Here is a 19,121-nt window from a genome sequence, read left to right as displayed (position 1 = left end):
CAAGTAAGAGTACAAAATAGTTCTTTAGCTGGGACTCATTCTGCTTCATCTATTTCTACTCAAAGTTACACAAGGCTAAATGACAGAAAGGTCACCAAGAAGTTTATTTCAGACCTGTTTCTGGTATCAAATGTGACAATTTCAATTTACATAAAATACTGAATATCTTGAATCATTTTCAAAATATAAGACATAAAAAACAGACCAAATGCAGTAGTTTTTTTTTTGTTTTTTTTTAATAATCCAGCAGACAACACGATCCCTTCTTCTGACTCGTGTGATCGGGATGAAAACACACCACAAGTTAAAAGTTTCGGTCAGAATTTCAATCATTATTTGTAGCGTCAAACCATCCGAGATGATGACACCAGGTTAAATAAATAAATAAATAAAATATATAACAACGATGAAGCTGGAAGGAGCTTCTGGTGAAGTGAAACCCGTGAAGCAACTTGCTTTAGAGTTATGTGTCTCCTCAGTGAACCCGGCTGTCGTCAGATGGAAACCTCCATCCACTGGGCTAGCAAACAGTGGTAATCCAGGCAGGCCCCCCTGCTCCTGCTTGGTACAGAAGTCTTAAGTTCAGAGAACAGATGAGATATGTTCGAATGCACGTACAGCAAGTTGGAACAACAGCAATGACTGGAAAAGCAGAATATTCTCTGGAAGAGAAGGCTGTGGCTCAGGAGGTAGAGCAGGTCGTCCACCAATCAAAAGGTCGGCTAATAGATTCCTCTGCTACTTCAGTCTGCACTCTGTCCCCTTGATGGCTCTTAAAGCATAAATAGCTCTGTGACTTCTTCAAATGTAATAAAACACAGACATCACATGCATGACGTGAGAAGCATTTAAACCAAGATTATCAACCTCATTTTACGTTGTGGGCCACGTGAAACCCACTTTGATCTTAAGTGGGCCGGACAGGTGAAACCCCCTTTTTGTCAGTGTAAAGTTTTTCTACACATCTCAAAATGCAGAGATAGCTTAATATATATATTATTTATATATATTTTAAAGAAGTGTAGTATGTCCAAGTTTTTCTACATGATCAAAAAATTCAGTTAAAATAAAGTTAAAAGTCCAAACTCTACTCCCTACTTCACCTTTTCTAAAAGCCATCCGGTGGGCCGGATTGGAGTGGTCGTCCTGGCTGATTTTGGACACTGGGCCTTATGTTTGACACCCCTGATTTCTACATGTTTAAGCTTGTGGTTGTAAAGTCAAAGTATTACAAGTTAGTGGCTCTCAGAGTGACTGGAACTGTCTTAAGACTATAACTGAAAAGAAAATCAGTCAAGTTGTCAGACAAGAGTGAGGTTAGAAATCTTTGAAACAAACCGGAACAATCCAGAGGTCAAAGCAGACTCACAAATGCTGCACGGACTGTTAGATAGGTTAACTGCATGTCCGACGAGGGAAGAGGAAATCTCGAGTCAAAGGGCGGGACCAGATGGTTTTCCAGTTGATCTGCATTAAAACATCTTTGATATTTAAATTATCAAATGAAATAAATTGTTTCTAAATGCTTTTTAAAATGAGAGCCTTCCATATTTCACGAGTGTTGCCCTGTTTTTAACCAGGCAAAAATCTGAGGCCAACAAATTTCCAATTTGTTCCAAATTTGTTAAATTCATCTTCATCCACTTTTCCACTTCGGGGTCGGTCAGCTGTCGTAAGGCAAAAGGCAGCGTACAGTTGAGAATTCCCAATTAAAGTATAAACCCATGAGAGAAAAAGTCTGTAGAAATAACTACAGTGATTTTTGTTGCTTCATTTTTTTCTCCCTGAAGGCTAAAATATGCCCGTCCTAACTCAACGGTCCCATTTATCTAGGACAAGGATTACACTAGCTCGTGACACTGGTTACTAAATTTGAGATACAGGACTTCAACCTTAGGCCAGGGGAAGTCCTGCAGTGGCAAAAAGCTCAGAACTGAACTGGGTGGAGGTTAGGAACAAAGATGAAATGTTAGGCACTGGACAAGAAAAAAGATGTCCAGAAAGGTCAAAGATGCAATTCTATGCTGTGAAACACAAATGAACTAAGGAAAAAAGCTTTTTAAGTATCTTTGTATTTTAGCTCTAATTAAGAAAATTTGTTCTGTTAAAGTAAAAATTACAAAAAAAGCTAAACTGGAAATAAAACATGTAATTGCTTATATAGAAACTTTTTGCAGCAAACATTTCAATGTTTTACGTCACCAGGTAAGGTTGAGGAAAGCTTCAGATGATTACATCAACTACTTTTAGAACATAAACTTCCCAACTTGCATTTGTTTGACATATGACGAACAATGAGAGTCAAATTAATAAAAATAATGTAATAATTAAAAAAAACAAAAACAATGGTGCCTATAAATAACATTTATTATGAAGATGAATGGATCACCAATCTTCAAATTTATTTGTCTAAGTATTTATTTGTCTTGATTAGCTTCGATTCACTTCTAGCTACAGAAACTTTTATTCATTTTGATTGAAGTTTTGAGCAAAAAAGCCAAAAACAATAAAAACACAGAAATATTAAAGTGCATCAAAAACTTTTATTTTTCATGAGTTTGAGGTATAAAGAATAAAAACTTAAATGTACTTAAAAAATGAAGTATCTTTAAAAGTCTTCATGTCATAGTAGAAAAATCCCATTTTTACAGCATCAGAACAAATTGCACAATCATTTCAGAATAATTCAAACACAACATGATTCCTTCTTATGACACGAGTGTGAAAAACACAGAGATGTCTTCAAAGTTTGCTTTTTGTTTTGGTCAGAACCCAACGGGCTGGGTTTACAGTCATTTGGTGCACCATACAGTTCGAGATGACGAAACCAGTGCAGTGTCTTTGTGTTAAAACTCCAACCAAACAGTGAGTGTCAAGAAGCTGGAATGACCTTTGGTGCAGTGAAAGCCATGAAGCAGCTTGCTTTAGAGGTTTATGTGTCTGCTCAGTGAACCCGGCTGTCGTCACACAGATGGAAACCTCCATCCACTGGGCTAACAAACAATGGTAATCCGGGCAGGCCACCCTGCTTGATACAGAAGTTTTAAGTTCATTGAAGAACAGCAGCGGGAAGGAAAAGACAAGATATGGTCAAGTTGAAAGAACAGTGACAGCAGGAAAAGCGGTTAGGAAAAAGGCGACAGGCCCGATAACCTGAACGCACCAACAACTGTCGAGTGAGGGAAATGAAATCTTCATCTCGGGGCCGGAGATGGCGAGGCTGTGAAAGAACGTGAAGTGTTAAGCGAATGAGTTAAGGCAGTATCATGGTTTAAGCTGGTCAATGGCTCCTCTTACTGGCACGCTGTTAAAATAAAGTAAAAGTATGCGTTAGTTACAGATGTTTCTCTGTTGTACTCGCACCTGAGATGGCTGGCGGTCACATCAGGTGAATCAAATCTCAACTGCACCATCGTGCCACCAAGTGTGATCAAACAAAGAGCACCACGAGAGCAAGTGTGGGACCACACCAGAGGTGTTTCATGCTTTTACTCAACCTCTTAGTTAATGACTGAATCAGTCACAGGTCATTTAACACTTTTTTTTAGTTTTCCTGTTAAAAGGCAGTTTTTCCCCTCCACTGTCACCAAGTGCTCGCTCATAGGGGGTCGTCTGATTGTTGGGCTTTTCTCTGCATCGCTGTAGGGTCTTTACCTTAGAATCTAAAGCGCCTTAAGCAAACTGTTGTTGTGAATTGGAAGTCTACAAATAAAACTGAACTGAAATTAACTGTAAAAAATAAAAAAGATCCTTGAAGAATTCCCTGCTCAGAAAACAGGTTGATTATTTTTCTAGCAGAACAACAAAGGCTTTGAGAAACTGGGTGAGGTTATATGATGTTAAATGACCTGATAGGTTTCTGGGAAAAGGCCTCAGATGATTACATTAGCAATATAAACAGGGGATACTTTTAGCAGATTAATATAAACAGCCTGCTTAATTTCAGGTCACTCGCAAATGCACTTTGTTGATTGAGTAAAACATGTTAAACCTTTGGTATGGCCTCTTAAATTTGCTTTTAAAAAATGCATTTGTCACTCTGCTCCACGGTAGAGGATTTGATCTGAAGAAAAAGACAGAATTCAGTGATTAATTCAGCGACTCTGCACCTTAAATGTACCTGTTAAAAAAAGTTACAAGTTAGTGCTGTGCAAAACTCAACCTTTGACCCAAATATGCTAAATATTCTCACTATAATCATCAGCAGCCTTTATGGAGGTTTCTTATGCAAGCATAAGAAAGCTGCATTCACATCTGACAGGCAAGCCCTTCTATGTTAAATACCTACTACAACCATATGAGGTGGCATGTTTGGAAAAACATGCTGTAACTTAAATAAGCCTTTTTCCCCCCAATTAAAATTAATCACTTTTAAAAATTCACAGTACACGTCTGTATGAAATTCTTCACATTAAAGTACAGATAAGATTCAATATGAATCTGTTCTGGCATTAAAAGACCTGACGTCTTATAACAATATCACTACGACCTGGCATTGCCGTTACTCTTTCAAATCCACAGGATTTAGCGTAGCACTAAAACTCGAGCGAGTAACCCACAACATGAAAGACAATAAATACATAACCGTCAATACACAGAAAAAGCTCAAAAATGTCAAACAAAAAAAGAATAAAACATAAATAAACCAGATTTCTGCAACATACAAAAAAATAAATAAAACAATAAATAATTTTAAAAAACGGCACAACTTCACTGTTTATATGAAGAAGAGGAAATTTGGGGGATCGAATACTTTGGGTACTTGCTGAGAATGTACTGGTGGCTTATTTTAAACCTTTATGGATTATTAGTAACTTCAAGTAACATAAGGGAAATACCACTAAATTTGTGATGTGATTCAACACATACAGACAGGACAGAGAAGCCAATTAGTACACATTTCTCAAACCACAAAATCAGGGAGGTTAATCTGTAGCGCCACCTAGAGGCACAGCTGGGAACAGACTTCCAGACAGATTAAAAGAATAAAATAAAAGTGGTGACCTTTTTTTTGGCATAAAACTCGTACTTTTTCCCTACCAGCCGAGTAGCAATGCTTCTCATTTTATGGAGCTGCACATTCAGATGACATCAATGCTAAATTTTCAGGCCAAAATTTCTCATTTAAGGAAATAAATTCAGTGATATTCCCCTTCAACTTTGAGGTAGTATCTCTTGCCATAATACTGCTCATTTTTTGTTTTGTTTTGTTTTTTGCGTCTATAAACCTACAAAATCAAAAATTACTTTAAAAAAGTGGTTCATCCCAAGAAAATACGTAAGTTTCCAAACGCATTTACGTCATATGTTGCATAGTTAAAACCCCCAAACTTACAGAATACGTTAAAAAGTACAAAAGAGTAGAAAGTGTGGCACAGAAGATGAAAACTACGTTATCATAAAGGCACATAACACATGGACATCACACACAACCACACGTCTTTGGGCTAAAGTTCAAGTGGCTTCACATACCTGCATGTTCACGGTATATTGGCCATATTTTTATTTACACTTTTGTTTTTGGTTATTTGTTCGTTTTTTCTTTTTACCTTAAACTTTTTGTCAAATGTATTGTTTAACACAAATGTGGTCCAGTCATTCCTCGTTTGAAAATACAAACAAAATACTTGTAAAAATGACTTATATCTGGACACTTCAGCATATCCTTTACATATAAAAGTTGTTTTTCCTGATACAACGTGAGTGAACTCAAAAAAATTTAACGAGTTAAATATCGAGTGAAAGCCTGACTTATGCACATGATCACTACGCGGGTAATGGTTGCCCCCTCTCGTTGTTCTGTCTCGTCCCTTTGAATAATGTATATAAAACAATTTCAGTCTTCGATGTGAAAAAACGTCTGCATTTAAACTTTTAACACATTTTTACAACTACAATACACAAACAGTTTTGTGATGAGGAGAAAAAAATCTGAATAACAAAAAAATTTAAAATGTGACGAGCTAGTAAGTGATGCCTTGGAAAAAATGTGTAAAACTGACAAAAGAGAAATTAGTGTATTTAGAAAATGTATCTCTCTACAGTCTCCAGGGCAAAGTATTAAGGTGAATTTTGTTTATATTTCCTCCTCTTTTATCCAATCTGACCGCTCTGCGTGAAGGAAAAACAGTCTGCTGTGCAGCTTACTGATCAATAAGGCACCAAGCTGATAGTCACTCAAATTTGGGTAAATATTTCCAAACTTATTCCAATTCCAGAGGAGAGTAAGGAATGTATCCTCGAGGAACTTCACAGAAATGTCTGTTTATCCTGCAGAGAACTGGAAACAGTTATTTTCCATCTACCAACAATGTCAAATACCCTGCCAAGCTCATTAAAAAGAAAGAAAGAAAACTCAAAAAACATGTCTACATACTCACGGCCACAATGCACACTCGGCACAACCTAAATCTAACTACTTCATAATCAGACATCCAACTAAAATGCAGGTCAAACAAGGCATGAAAGGTTCATCCACAATGTTTTCTAGTTAACAGTTAAAAGCTGAGTAATAACCAACTAACTTAAACGAGAGAGAGACAGTGGGAGAGAGAGATATAGAAAGGACTTAGTAAGCAACAATAAAACTGAAAAACAGGAGAAATCAACTCAACCGTGCCCACATTTACAATTCTTTAAACCACAGGGAATTTAGCAAAAAATTAATCACAGCCTATTCCAGCTGGGTTTTGGTCACTGCTATGACATCTTGAATCATCACAACCAGGACACCTCTCTGCCTATATGCAGGAACCCCACTAGGTAGTGCCATAGACCAAAAAACAGACTTCACAGCTACCCGAATGCAGGGCTACGAGAGAAAGACTGAAACACCAATAGTGATAAAATACTGCCATCTACAGACAGGGGAGACCCACTGCATGAACAGGCTGACCGCATCCCACCACAACCAGTCCCCCTGCATGAGCACCACACCAATAATAACATAAAAAATTCTATTAAGTGGTCACGTTAGAATCACAGCGTTCAAGTGTCATTTGTCACGAAGGATTTCACTAAAGAGGGGAGCAACCATTATCCCATGATGAGCTCTACTTATAGTGTCCATGTCAGATGCAAAATAAACATTAATCACAAACTACATTGAAATAGCAGAAGGTATCCAGTATCTCTCCAGTGCCATTTTCACAACTGCAGACACTTGGTAGAAAAAGTCAAACACAGGCATGCTCTCAGCTAAATGTCTTTGTGTTCACTGTCCCAGCTCAATGGGAGACGACTTGATGAATGATGTGCAGAGGCGTTGAATGTTAGTGACCCCCAAAAGAAATGGAGAAGTATCTGTAGACCAGGTTGGAGCTGTGCAGGAGACCCTCCGGCGTTGGGAGAGAGCGACTTCTTGCAAAAGGACCCGCTGGCTTTATAACGCTCCTCATCCGTCAATCAGCGACACATCAATGTGGGACAAATCAATCATGTGCCTGTGTGGTAATTGTGATAACAATGTTTGAGCCACTGTGGATGGAGATACCTATGACACTGTACAGCAGCTAAACTGGAAAATATAAAAGGTTTACTGGAGTATGTCTGACATGTTTACAAAGATAAAAGGAAGGAGGTGTGTTCAGTACCTGTGGAAGCTCATTTGGAAACTTGCTGCATGTTGGGGACTGGAAAATGTAGCAAATGCTTTCCTCTGTTGGGGCATCATTTTGAAAGTCTGCAAGTGGATAAAAATGGGGGAAAAAGGCCCAACTAAATAGAAGTGCATACTCCTTTCCTCCGCAAGGGGGAGCGGGGGTGGTAACAAGAAAGAGAATAATCAATTGGATCTTCAAAGCTAACCTACTGAATCACTACAACAGAGGGCGCTGTGGGATTGCAGATAAAAAACGCCATTGCTGTCACTGGTGGGTGCCACTAAATATGTGGTTTCTAAGTTTTCAGTGTGAAGTAGGGCGTCAAGATGACCAAAGTGATCGGCAATATCTCGCCAATTCTTACCTAATTTCCTAATTTAATCTTTTAAATAAATAACATAACATAGATTATTCAAAACTGAATCTACCTCGCTACAGTTTCATGTCACATCACATATAAGCAACACTTGCAAACGCAGATGTGTCTGGGTGTGCACGGAGATGTGCACGCAAACACACGCTCAGACTTCTGCACACTTTAAAATTAATGTGTGTATGCAGCATCGTCATACGAGGGGGGATTTTTCAATTTGGAGAATAATCTGACTAAACGTGCAGAGATACTCATTGAGCTCATTTCTTTTATTAATCTTGGGGGAAAAAAGTGAAGACCCCCGAGATTAATAACTTAGTTTATCTATACACATGTATACTCTAAAAGGGTCCACTTTAACCTTCTCTGCCAACCTACCCTAGTAGCAATGCTATCAGTGACTGGCAATCCCTAAAGGGTTACAACAGGACAAAATGACCATTAAAGCAGATCACCTAATAGTGTGAGGTATGAGGCTTTAATGTAAAAACAATGCATAAATTCAGCTTTAGCCAAGCCATGTCAACGAGGTATGAAAACACAATATAAATACACCATATTCTCCAGGGTGATGTATTTGGTACCCACCTTTATTGGGCCGATGGACCTCAGAAGGTTCTTAAGCTGCAAATCGGTTGTAGATGAGGAGAGGCCTTCAATGGACACAGTGCAGCGCTCACTCTCAGCAGTCTTTTGGCTCTGTCTGGTGGGCATCGGACGACCTCGACCCATCTGGCTACCCCCTCTACCTCGGCCCCGGCCTGACACAACAACCTAAAATCGATGGAAAGAGTCATTTTAAAAACAGGGAGAGAGACCACAGATGTACAGAGTGAACCTTCCCCTCCTAAAAACGGGCAGGCAGGTGCATTCAGCCGTGTGGAGAGTTTTCTGAGCACAAAGGCAAATTTTTAAAATTCTACACGTTTCCCTCTCACACCTCTCAGCCTTGTCACGCTTTCACATGATTGACTCGTCATATTTCTGCATTGAACATCAACATCAGAACACGATGCAAGCGGCGTGGCATATCTTCATATGAGCTTGTGAGTGAGAGATATGTTGCTTCAGCAGCAGAGGGGGAGGAAGAAGAGGAGGAGGGGAGGAGGAAGAGAGGAGAGGAGCTAGTGGGAATATGTCTGTATGTGTTGGGGGGCGGGGGAGCATAAAGGGAGAGGAGCCATGCAAGCGTTATGGTGGCTGCCTTACCCTGTCAGCGCCAGTGAGTACGGTAACAGTGACAGGAGCCTGGCGGTGACAGGCGTGCAGAGAGGCCAGGGGACCTTGTGTAGTCCCCCTGTGTTACACCATTTTCAGCCTGTCAATACTCCCGCACCTGGCATACTGTCCTGTCTTATTACAACTCCTCGATTGGTACGTCTACTGAATGCCACAGGAGTGCCACTGGCACAGGACAACTTTACAGGAGTCATTTCAGCTTCTTTTATAGCAGAACTGCCATCGCATGTGTAGTGACCTCCATTAATAATCACATTTCAGGCGAAATTCTCTCTAGTGTCTACACCACAAAAGAAACAGAGCTCATTTTGAGCATACCCTGTTTTGTTGTGGGTTGCCCATGCCCCCGCGGCTAGCCTGTGACGGTCCACCTGGTCCCTGTTGCTGTTGTCCTGTCATGGTAACTTTCCTTTGGATGCCCTGGTTGAGCGTAGCTGCTGGCCAGGCGCCTTGTTCCTGTACTGGGCTGCTTGTGGCCTCAGGCCCCTTTCCACTCTGGATGGGAATGATGGAGGGCAAAACTAATTTAGCATCTCAAAAAAAAAGAATCAATTATAAACTTCCCACTTTTTAAAATCACCTTATGCACATTAAGCATTTAGGGAAAGTGGTTTATGGGCAACTGGGAGAAATGCAAGGACATATCTACAACGTTAAAATCTGTCAGGACTGGACGCTGGATTCGTATCCGCCAGGCTGTGGAGAATAAAGATCAGCTCAACAAGGTGATGGTCTCATTATCAAATAAAGTCACAGCTCAACTGTGTTGACATGCAGGGAGGAATTGAAGGTCGTCTCCTCCCCGAGTCTGCAGAAAGATGTGACAGATCAATACGAGGGAAGAAAAGAGGCGATATCTCTGACCTGTCCCCAGCTGAGAATAAATGGATTAATCCTCCTATAGAAATCACAGCTCCTGATTGCGCCCATCAAATGCTAAGCTGCATTACACTGAAACGACAGCAGCTCGATGTGTACCCCATCTCCCTTGCGCGCTCCCCTCCTCCCCAGCTTTTGTGTTTTGCACTGCTTTGTATTATCCCTGATGAAAATATAATTTGCCTCTTATCTGTGTGCCTAAGCCATACAAATCCAAATCCTCAAAAGTGGCAACTTTCTTACACAGGTATTATGTTTCTCCCCCCACCGCCACCACCTTCAACCAAAAAAGATTAATTACAAGAGTCTTGGATTGGCATCTTTTGTTGCTTCGCACCTGAGAGATGGGCTGAGGGAAAAAAGCAACTGAGGGATGACAAGAAAGGGAGAGAGAGAGTGTGAGGAAAAATAAGGAAAGGAGATAACATTGTCAAGCTCCCGTTGATGACAGCGGAACAATGTGGAAGAGAGAGCACCTGGAGAATGTTCTTTTCACTGCTGCTATAGGGCCCTAGCCGTTTCTTTCCCTTTCCATCTCTCTCTCTCCCCACTTCACATCCCACTCCTCTTTTTTTCTCCAAGATGCGCTACATCAGATAGCTCTGCGCAGGTTTCCATTAACGCGCTGACACCCAGTTATCTTCATCTGCAGCCAGCCTGCGATTTTGGCTCGGCGGCTTGATCCTCTGGGATGAAGTCGAAAAGCAGCTTATTTCAAATACTATCATATCCCACCAACACATCTCATCAGTGACAAGTATGAATGTTTAACATGCACGCTTTTGTGGTTTTTCAATAAAGATTAATGTGCAATTAAGGCCACAGCAGTAACTTATCAAGCAAGTACAAAAACAGACAGCAGTGGTAATTCTGGACTTTACCGCCTTTACCGTCATTCTTATTTTACCCCCTCCGAGGCCTTTATCATTAAAAGAATACTCTTCTGTCCTGAAAAGAGGATATCAACCTTTAGGAGCAGTGATGAGGTGTCCCCAACTCTACAGATAAATGTCATATTGCTCTCTTTTAATGCCTCCAGCCTTTCTGTGTTCTCTAGGTAAAATGTATGTAAAGGCACTGTGGCTTAAATACCAGATCCCAAAGCTTAAGAGAGGAAACTCTTAACAGATCAATTTTTCCAAAATGACACAGACATCACTATGTCATTCCCATAGGTTAGATATCATCTGGACTGCAACACAGACAGTGAGGGCAATCAGTGGCATTTCCTTTCAAAACTGTGTAGTTTCCCATGTGGGTAAAATCTGCTGAAGAGGATCAAATAAATGTCAAACCAAAACAGGCAAAGAGGTGTAGGATAAAAATGAAATCATATGCTCACCGCTCCTGAAAGTTTGACGACTCTGACTTTTTGCGGCACCTGCTGGCGCTCGAAGCTAGTACTCCTTGCCCGCTGCATCACAGTTCTTTTAGCGCCAAGTTTAGGTCCTTGAGCCTGAGCCAGGGCTGGACTCGCTGAAGGAGTATCAGGTACGTTCCTTTGAGGAACTTGAACGGTTTGGATCGGAGCACCAGATCGGTTTACGTTCTGCAAAGCGCTGTTCCTTCGCTGCTGCACTGGCTGCAGCTGATTTTGTTGGGGTTGCTTAACAGGCCGGGCAGGCTGTTGCTGCTCAATGCTGCCTTTTACCATCTGCAGCCGTGTCTTGACATTGGGACGGGGCCCGGGGGTTTGAGCAGCACTGCTGGGAGGGATGGTGTTACCTATATTGCCAGTCTTTAATGTGGGATTTACTGATTGTTGTGTTCTCTGAGGAAACTGTCTTTGCTGTTGTGGTTGTGGTTGCAGTTGCTGTTGTGGTTTGTGTTCTGGTGGTGGTTGCTGCTGCGGCTGTTGCTGCTGCTGCTGCTGCTGTTGTTGTGCTGGAGGTACAGGGTGTGGTATTTGCTTATTTGGTTGCTCGGGCTGAGCTTGTGTAGTAGTGGTGCCTTGGCTTGGTGCCTGGGCATTAAGTCTTTCAAGCAGCTCCTTCTTCCTGACACCAGCCTGCATCTGCCGTCGCATCTCCTTCCTCTTTAGAATCTCCTCTCTCAGACGCTTCTGCTCCTCAATCTTCAGACGATACTGCCGTGTCTCCTCATCCTCATCAGGATCCTGTAGCACAAAACACAAGCTGGAAATACGCCTGCCACACTTCACTTCCTGGATGTAGCACTGTGTCTTATTTTAATCATTAGTGCTTGGGTTGGGCATTTAGTCTAAAGCATGTGAAAATGTCATCAGCAAATATATGATTTGGTTTTTGGTGAATTTTTAGCAAGTAAAAATCCAAAGACTTTAGTATACGGCAAGTAATTATTACACACATTGATGTTTTTAGATTACATTACTTTAAAAAATAATGTATAGTATTATTATTATATATTAATATTCCCCTGTTTTTACTGGCATCTAGTAGCGTGTAATGCAATAGTACTACCAGAAGGTGGCAGCAATGAAATTATAAGTTGTCTGCCAGTCTCCTCCAAGCCTATTATAAATTCTAACTAAAACAGAAGAATTCTGCCTTCACTAACAATTACTAGACACACATTAGATGCTCTGATACAAACAAAAAAAGAAAAAAAAACATCTATGGCCATTAAAAAGTTCTAAAGAAGGAATGACAACAACACCCACTCCATAGTTTTCCAGGTATATAGAGCATATATATCCACAGTCATATGAGAGTGGGTGCCGAGGGGTAATCTTTGAATAGTCAAATAGCTTCCTATGACTACTTTAGAGTATTTTAGCTTGAAATGTTCATCTCTAACACTGATTTCCTTCTTTTACTTTTGGGACAGGAGCTTAAGATGGTTTGAATTTCATGATGCAGGAAAAACAATGCTGTAAATAACATTTTTGACACTGTGTTGTACACCAGAGGTTTTATAAAAAAGTGTATTTGGAAAAAAAAATCATCACATTACTATAAACACATTATGTATTATCCAAACATGCTCGTTTTTTTAAAATTTACTTTTTTTTGTCCTTGTCTCTGACAAAAAAACAACAAAAATGTGATCTTAGTCCTGACCTGTGGTGTCACGCCGGACGGCATGCGTGGAATTTCCTTGCGAACAACTGTCCTGCCTGCTCCCTCAGGCTGTGATTCAGTCTTCGCAACAGCTTGGCCTCTTCCTTTGCCACCGTCAGGCATCGGCTGAGTGTTCTGCCCAGGACGCATCCCCTGTGTTGTCCTGGCAACAGGCTTGATGTTGGCAGCGGGGGAGGTGGGGGTGGTGGCAGGGCGGGCGCTGTTCGTGTTTGTGTTGCCAGGTGCTACAGGGAGCTCACGTAGGTTGCTGTTGCGCTGCTGCATTTGCTTGGAGACAGGTGTGTTCTGAAGAAAAGGCCAAATTTTGTGTTTTCAAACCATTTAGCTCAGTTTTTATTTACTGATTAAAAATAGATGCGATACATATAACAACGATGGCAGCATTTTAAGACCAGTTTAAGAATAAAATAAATGAGATAATATGTTAATCACTCACCATTCTCTGCCTGTTAGACATGTGGCGCTGTTGGGGGTTCAGAGGGCGGGGATTCATCTGCCTTGGGCTGCCATGCCCCTGCTGTTGATGGAAAGGATTCTGGCCATGGTGCATCATAGGGCGAGGCTCACCGAGATTTAGCTGCGGCTGCTGATGGTGGGGTAAGTCCTGCCTATGGTGTTGCTGCTGCTGGTGCATGGGCTGATGGGGTGACAGCGGATCATGATGTGGAAGCTGGGAAACAGGAGGGCCGTGCATTAAGCCCTGAAAAATCAGGAGGAAAGGAAGAAAAGCTCAATGAACACATCTTTTTCTGAAACAACAGAAACAGCACTAGTTTTTCTGAAAGTTGTTCTCAACATTGGAACGAGCAATTTCTACATAATTGAGCTCTAACTTGTGTCCTCATGCATCCAACTAAATAGTACTAAAATAATGCTTTAATCACTAGAGGGCGCTCTTGTCTATGTCTCCAGTCAAAATGCAGCAGTGCCAAACACAAGAGCCTCAACACTTTAGCAGCAATGAATATGATTAATACCAAATTATTGAATTTAGAAAGCACGTCTAACTGTGGTAGAAGAGGAGAAAAAGGGTTAAATAAACAAACATTCACTAAACAAACAGACACAAATACACACAGACATCTAGTGGTTATAGAAATCACTTACTCTTAGTCGTACCTGCATCCCAAACGGAACTTGTGTAGGAGGGAAAAGGTTCCCCTGTTGGCCAAAAGCTTGACGAGGGCCCATGAAAGGCCTGGGCTGGTTGGGGGGTCCACCTTGTTGATTTAAGTTCACCATTCCCGGGTGATTTTGGTGGGGAGGGATGTTGTGTCTTGGGGGTTCTCTCCCAAACAGTCCAAGCGGGCCCTGGCCCGGGTGGTTGAAGGCTGGTCCTGGTGGGCCGAAGCCCATGTGGCCCTGGCTGGGCAGCTGCTGCTGGTGGAGGTTGTTGCTGCTGTTCATCAGAGGGCCGGGGCCCTGGTGATCAAACATGTGCTGCCCTGGAAACCGTGTTGAATCTGTGCGCTCTGTTTCCACATGAGGAATAACAACAACATAAGGGAGATGTCAGCTTTCTTTCCTTGAGACTACACCGGTAACTAAGACTCCGGATGTATACTGTTATAGCATGAAAAACGGATACAGCCAGCTCTCTCAAGGTGAACGGAAAAACAAACATGTTGGTTATTAACTCTGCAAATGAAACATGTATAATGCCATTTCCAGGTTTCATTCTGACGTATATAAATATATACACACATGAATTCTACATGAGTTCTGCTAACCAGAAAGCTAGCAGCATACCCTGTAGGTATAGCGCCAGAGGTGATGATGAACAGGGTTAAATATGCTAAGAGAGCTTTGTTATCCTCATCAAGGCTGGATGTGAGACTCACCTCCCATAAAGAGGGGTTCTCTGTCCTGGGGGCCTTGAGGTGGCTGGTTCCTAAAAGGCTCCATGTGATGAGGGGGCCGCTGGGGCTGACCGAAATTACCAGCCATGTGCTGCTGAAAGTCTCCCGGTCCCTGGGAAAACACAAAACTCATGAATTATAGGCCATTCTGGGAACTCAATAATCACAAACAAATTAAACTAATGAAAAATGGGAATTTGTGAGGTATTGCATTGGGCAGAAAGCGCTTGTAATTGAGGTGCTAGGGTCATTAAAAAGATGCAGAATCTTGAGTTGTAAACATCAATATGCATGCCAATATTAAAGAAACCCTTCAGCATGAATTTGTGAGCAAACCTGCATTAATGCTACTCGGGGCTTCTAAAAGGCTTTTTTTCTAACAAGGAAAGGGTATTTCAGGAGGGGATAAGTGCCCTCATCTTTGTTTCAACCACTTTGTATGTTAGACAGCTTTCCACTCATCGCATGCACACCACTCCCAATCTATCTTCCAAGGAAAACTAGATAACCATTTAATCCCTCCTTGGAATTCGAATCCCCCTCATAACTGTCTCCTTTATTCTTTTAAACATCCATCTCTGTTGAAAAATTAACCTGCTATTCAACACGTGCCACTTCCACAAATGGGCTGCTTGCCTCCTCCAAGCCTATTGTAAATTACTTAAGATGCTATCAAGGCTTAATCCATCTTTATTCCACTGCTGTGTGGAGGTATTTAGAGAGAAGAGGTGCTAGAAAGCTAGAAGGCCAGAGTCCCAAAAACTTGCTTAACATAAAGTTAATCAAAGAGGCTTACAAAGACTGAGGATCACAATGGGGGCACAATCATGCCATTCTGAAAGGTCAGGCAGGCAGGTTTGCACAATGAGGACTCCAGTGTCCATATAATACCTCTCGAATAACACGGCTCATCCTCTCACGTCTAATCCTTGATAAACAGTCGACTCGGTATGTAACTGATGCAAGGACAGTGCTTAGTTGTGATGGGATAACCGTGACAAATATAACAGAGATGGGCCAAATGTCAAACTATATAACAAAGAATGGAAACTTGAGTTTTTGTTTCTGGGTTTAACATAAGACTGATATCATTTACTACTTGTGCTATTTTCAAAGTAGTGAACACTGCTGTAAATTAATAATAGCTAAGGAGAAAAGATTCCTACAAAGTGTCTGCAGAGCAGGCGTCTCTTTCTCAGACACGACTCATCATCGGATAATTTTTTAAAACGCATTTGTTGTTTAGGTTTAAGACAACACAAGCTTTCTGACTTTAACAGTTAGCTTTGAGCAGATAGAAAGCGCATGCTTGGCTATTTCCTGGTTTTTCCATTAACATTAATCAATATTTGACTGAGAACGGGCACCAAATCAAAATAATTGTCAAAATAATCCTTAGTTGCAGCTCTTTTGTGGTGAAACTAAATGTGTGAAGAGTAAAAATATTCATAATAATGACTTTAATTGGTGTTGAGATTAATATTTCAAAACCTGTCTCCACCAGCAAAAATTTAATGCAGTAATACTAGAGGCTATGACCCCCAATTCGCCTGGCCTATTAACAATTAAATTTGATGGGATGATAATGTATGATAATCATGAGTAATCAGGTGCCCGCCGATAAATGGGATGTTGCCGGCTGGTATGTCACCTGCATTTCAAATTGTGTCCTTGGCAACACCAGCCTAAATGCAATTGACAGCTGGGGAATCCAACACTATGCTGTTCATCAGTCCAGTTGTCTGGATACCTTTCCAACCCACCCTTGTACTGCCAAAATAGCTCTTTGCTACGGTGCCATCAATAACCAGCACAATCACAGACCTCAAGAAACAGGAATGCTGTGATACTGACACTAAAGGCCAGAAATGTGTGTAAATAAAAATACATTTTTGACAAAGACCGACTACTGTGCAGAGGTCTGGCATCTGGCAGCAGGGTTGTAAATTCACATGAGCGCAATTGGATGCAGCCATTTCCAATGACTCATTTGCATAAATCCATATAAAAGGCGCTCTCCAGAAAGATGTCAGTCAGTACTAGCACCACCTGATGCCTGAGCATCATTAAGTAGAAGGATGGAGTAACTTAAGGCACCCTGGGTGACTTTCTAGCGAGTCATTTCCTTCAATACAGTAATTACTTTAAAGGCATTTCTGTCATGTCTTGGATGGGCTCTTTGTGAGTGAAATAAAGGACCTTTTCTTTCAGGAAATCACTGACTTAAGATCAGCCCGTCTGACGTGAAATTCTGCCTTTGCAATATGTGGTACACCCGAGCCCCATCAAACCACCACCCCGTTTCACTAATTTAGATACTGTTCGAAAAAGGTCTCTGTGCCTTTGGGATATAAACTTGTGGAAAGTGAATTTTAACTGGCAGTATATCCTGGTTTCACAATTCCATTATATGCCAAGCTGGCTAGTCTGAGCCCCAGCCCATCCATAAAGAGCTACTAAGTAAGTCCCGCCACTGCAGCCCCAACCTCTAAAAGTCGACCGCCTAAAGCCCCTATCACGCATTTCCAGTTGTGCAGCCAGGCTCCTATCAGTGTTTACAGATTTGCTTTAACAGTATTTGGCCTGGGCAGACAGTCTAATTGAAGTAATGATATTGCCCTCACTAAAAGGGACGCTAACCGTGTGAAGGAGGAGAGAAAGTGAGGCGAAAGAGAGGTAGAGGAGCAGCTGCTACTCACAGGGAACCTCTGAGGACCCACAGCAGGTCTGGGCTGGCTCTGAGCAGGAGGCATCAAGGGCACTGCAATGAGAGGTAGAAAGAGAGCAGGAGGGGGAGGGGGAGAAAATGAAAATGAGAGGCAGTAGGCAGAGAGAGAGAGGGTGGTGATTGTAGAAAGGAAGGAGACCATTAGAAATATCCATGCTAAAGGCTCTTAGTCAGGGGTACATGTTAAATTTTAGCTCAGTGTTGCTGCACAAATCTGCCCCCTCCACAGTTAGGTACAGACCAGGGAGCTCAAGGAAATAGTAAATACTTGCTTGAATCAACAAATATAAAAGAAGAAATTTCTTATTGTTTGAAATGGTTTTTTTTTAATGGGATTTTCTTAATAAGCATTGGTGAAACCATATGCCAACATCCAGCACTGGTAAAGAAAATTAAAGTGGAACATATAAACTACACAACACAGATGTACAAAAATAAATAAATAAAATGCACTTGCACACATAAGCACACACAATCCTAACCTCAGGCACCCCCAGATCTTCCAGCAAATGCCTTTCTCTTGGGAGCACAGCCCACACTGCACACGCTTTCCTAACACAATTTCAATCTCGGCCTGGACAGACAGGCCAGATAACCCATCTCAGTGAATGAATGCATACTTGAGTTATTGTAACACTGTTCATCTTCACTGCCCATACTAACAAATTTAAGTCAGAAAATCTGACAAGACATCTCATCGGGTCATATATGGCATAATTTTGTGAATCTACTCTAAAAAGTGTTTAAATACATTTCCAGCCACCATAAAGAAACATGGCTTAATTTGGGTTTTAGCTTGGTTTTCGCAGCATATGAAAGCCAGGCCAAAGCCCAGATTTTCAACTTCTAGATTAACTTTTATCTTTGTCCTTAATCTGTGTTCATTTCCTGTTTTTTGTTTTGTTTTTAAATTAAAGATGTCTAACAGTATCCATTGCCAGTTACTGTGGTTTAATAAACAGGCAAATAGATAAACAGCCTCTTGTAACTTCACTGAGTTTATAAGAAACCATCAGTTACAATTACTACCACGGCCCAAAGATGAAGAACTGACCATCATCACTAATGGGATGGCAGACTGGCTAGGTCGCAGCCTCAGGTGTGTGTGGCTACAGTGAGTGGGGGTTCCCTCCCCACCTCACAGCCGAGAGGTTTGCCGGACAAGGACCCGGGGCAAAACACTGTGTTGCTTACTTGAAGTTTATGCATCGAAAACTGTTCAATAAACTAATTTTTTCCACTTACAGATTATTTGCAGACACTGAAGCTACAATAACAAACACTGGAAATGCTAATGAAGTCACCGTTTGACTGACTTTGTACGCAGGTGGGATTCTCAGTTTCCTGTCAATTTCTCGATTTTTTGTGTGTTATGTCTTT

The 19,121-nt window shown here is 41.4% G+C and overlaps 1 protein-coding gene across 3 annotated transcripts in view; it reads right to left on the bottom strand.

Annotated features, from left to right (window-relative positions):
- Positions 1 to 2,523: 2,523 nt before the first annotated feature.
- rbm33a (RNA binding motif protein 33a) overlaps positions 2,524 to 19,121 on the bottom strand; it is a 30,754-nt gene continuing 14,156 nt past the window's right edge. The window contains exons 10-19 of one of the 3 annotated variants that reach the window (XM_084939465.1): positions 17,713 to 17,774; positions 14,996 to 15,125; positions 14,262 to 14,626; positions 13,591 to 13,854; positions 13,134 to 13,439; positions 11,435 to 12,208; positions 9,532 to 9,708; positions 8,563 to 8,748; positions 7,593 to 7,681; positions 2,524 to 7,442 (exon numbers count right to left, since the gene is read on the bottom strand). In XM_084939465.1, the coding sequence (XP_084795591.1) occupies positions 7,394 to 7,442; positions 7,593 to 7,681; positions 8,563 to 8,748; positions 9,532 to 9,708; positions 11,435 to 12,208; positions 13,134 to 13,439; positions 13,591 to 13,854; positions 14,262 to 14,626; positions 14,996 to 15,125; positions 17,713 to 17,774 (2,402 nt within the window). In that variant the 3' untranslated portion in view covers positions 2,524 to 7,393. The remainder of the gene's footprint in view (positions 7,443 to 7,592; positions 7,682 to 8,562; positions 8,749 to 9,531; positions 9,709 to 11,434; positions 12,209 to 13,133; positions 13,440 to 13,590; positions 13,855 to 14,261; positions 14,627 to 14,995; positions 15,126 to 17,712; positions 17,775 to 19,121) is intronic. The other 2 variants (XM_084939466.1, XM_084939467.1) reach the window with 2 other exon arrangements.

The sequence above is a fragment of the Perissodus microlepis genome, chromosome 9 (genome assembly GCF_051167445.1).
Source record: "Perissodus microlepis isolate ML-2025 ecotype Zambia chromosome 9, ASM5116744v1, whole genome shotgun sequence".
Lineage (NCBI taxonomy): Eukaryota > Metazoa > Chordata > Actinopteri > Cichliformes > Cichlidae > Perissodus > Perissodus microlepis.
The sequence above is the reverse complement of the archived record's forward strand: the minus strand, read 5'-3'. Positions and strand labels throughout refer to the sequence as shown.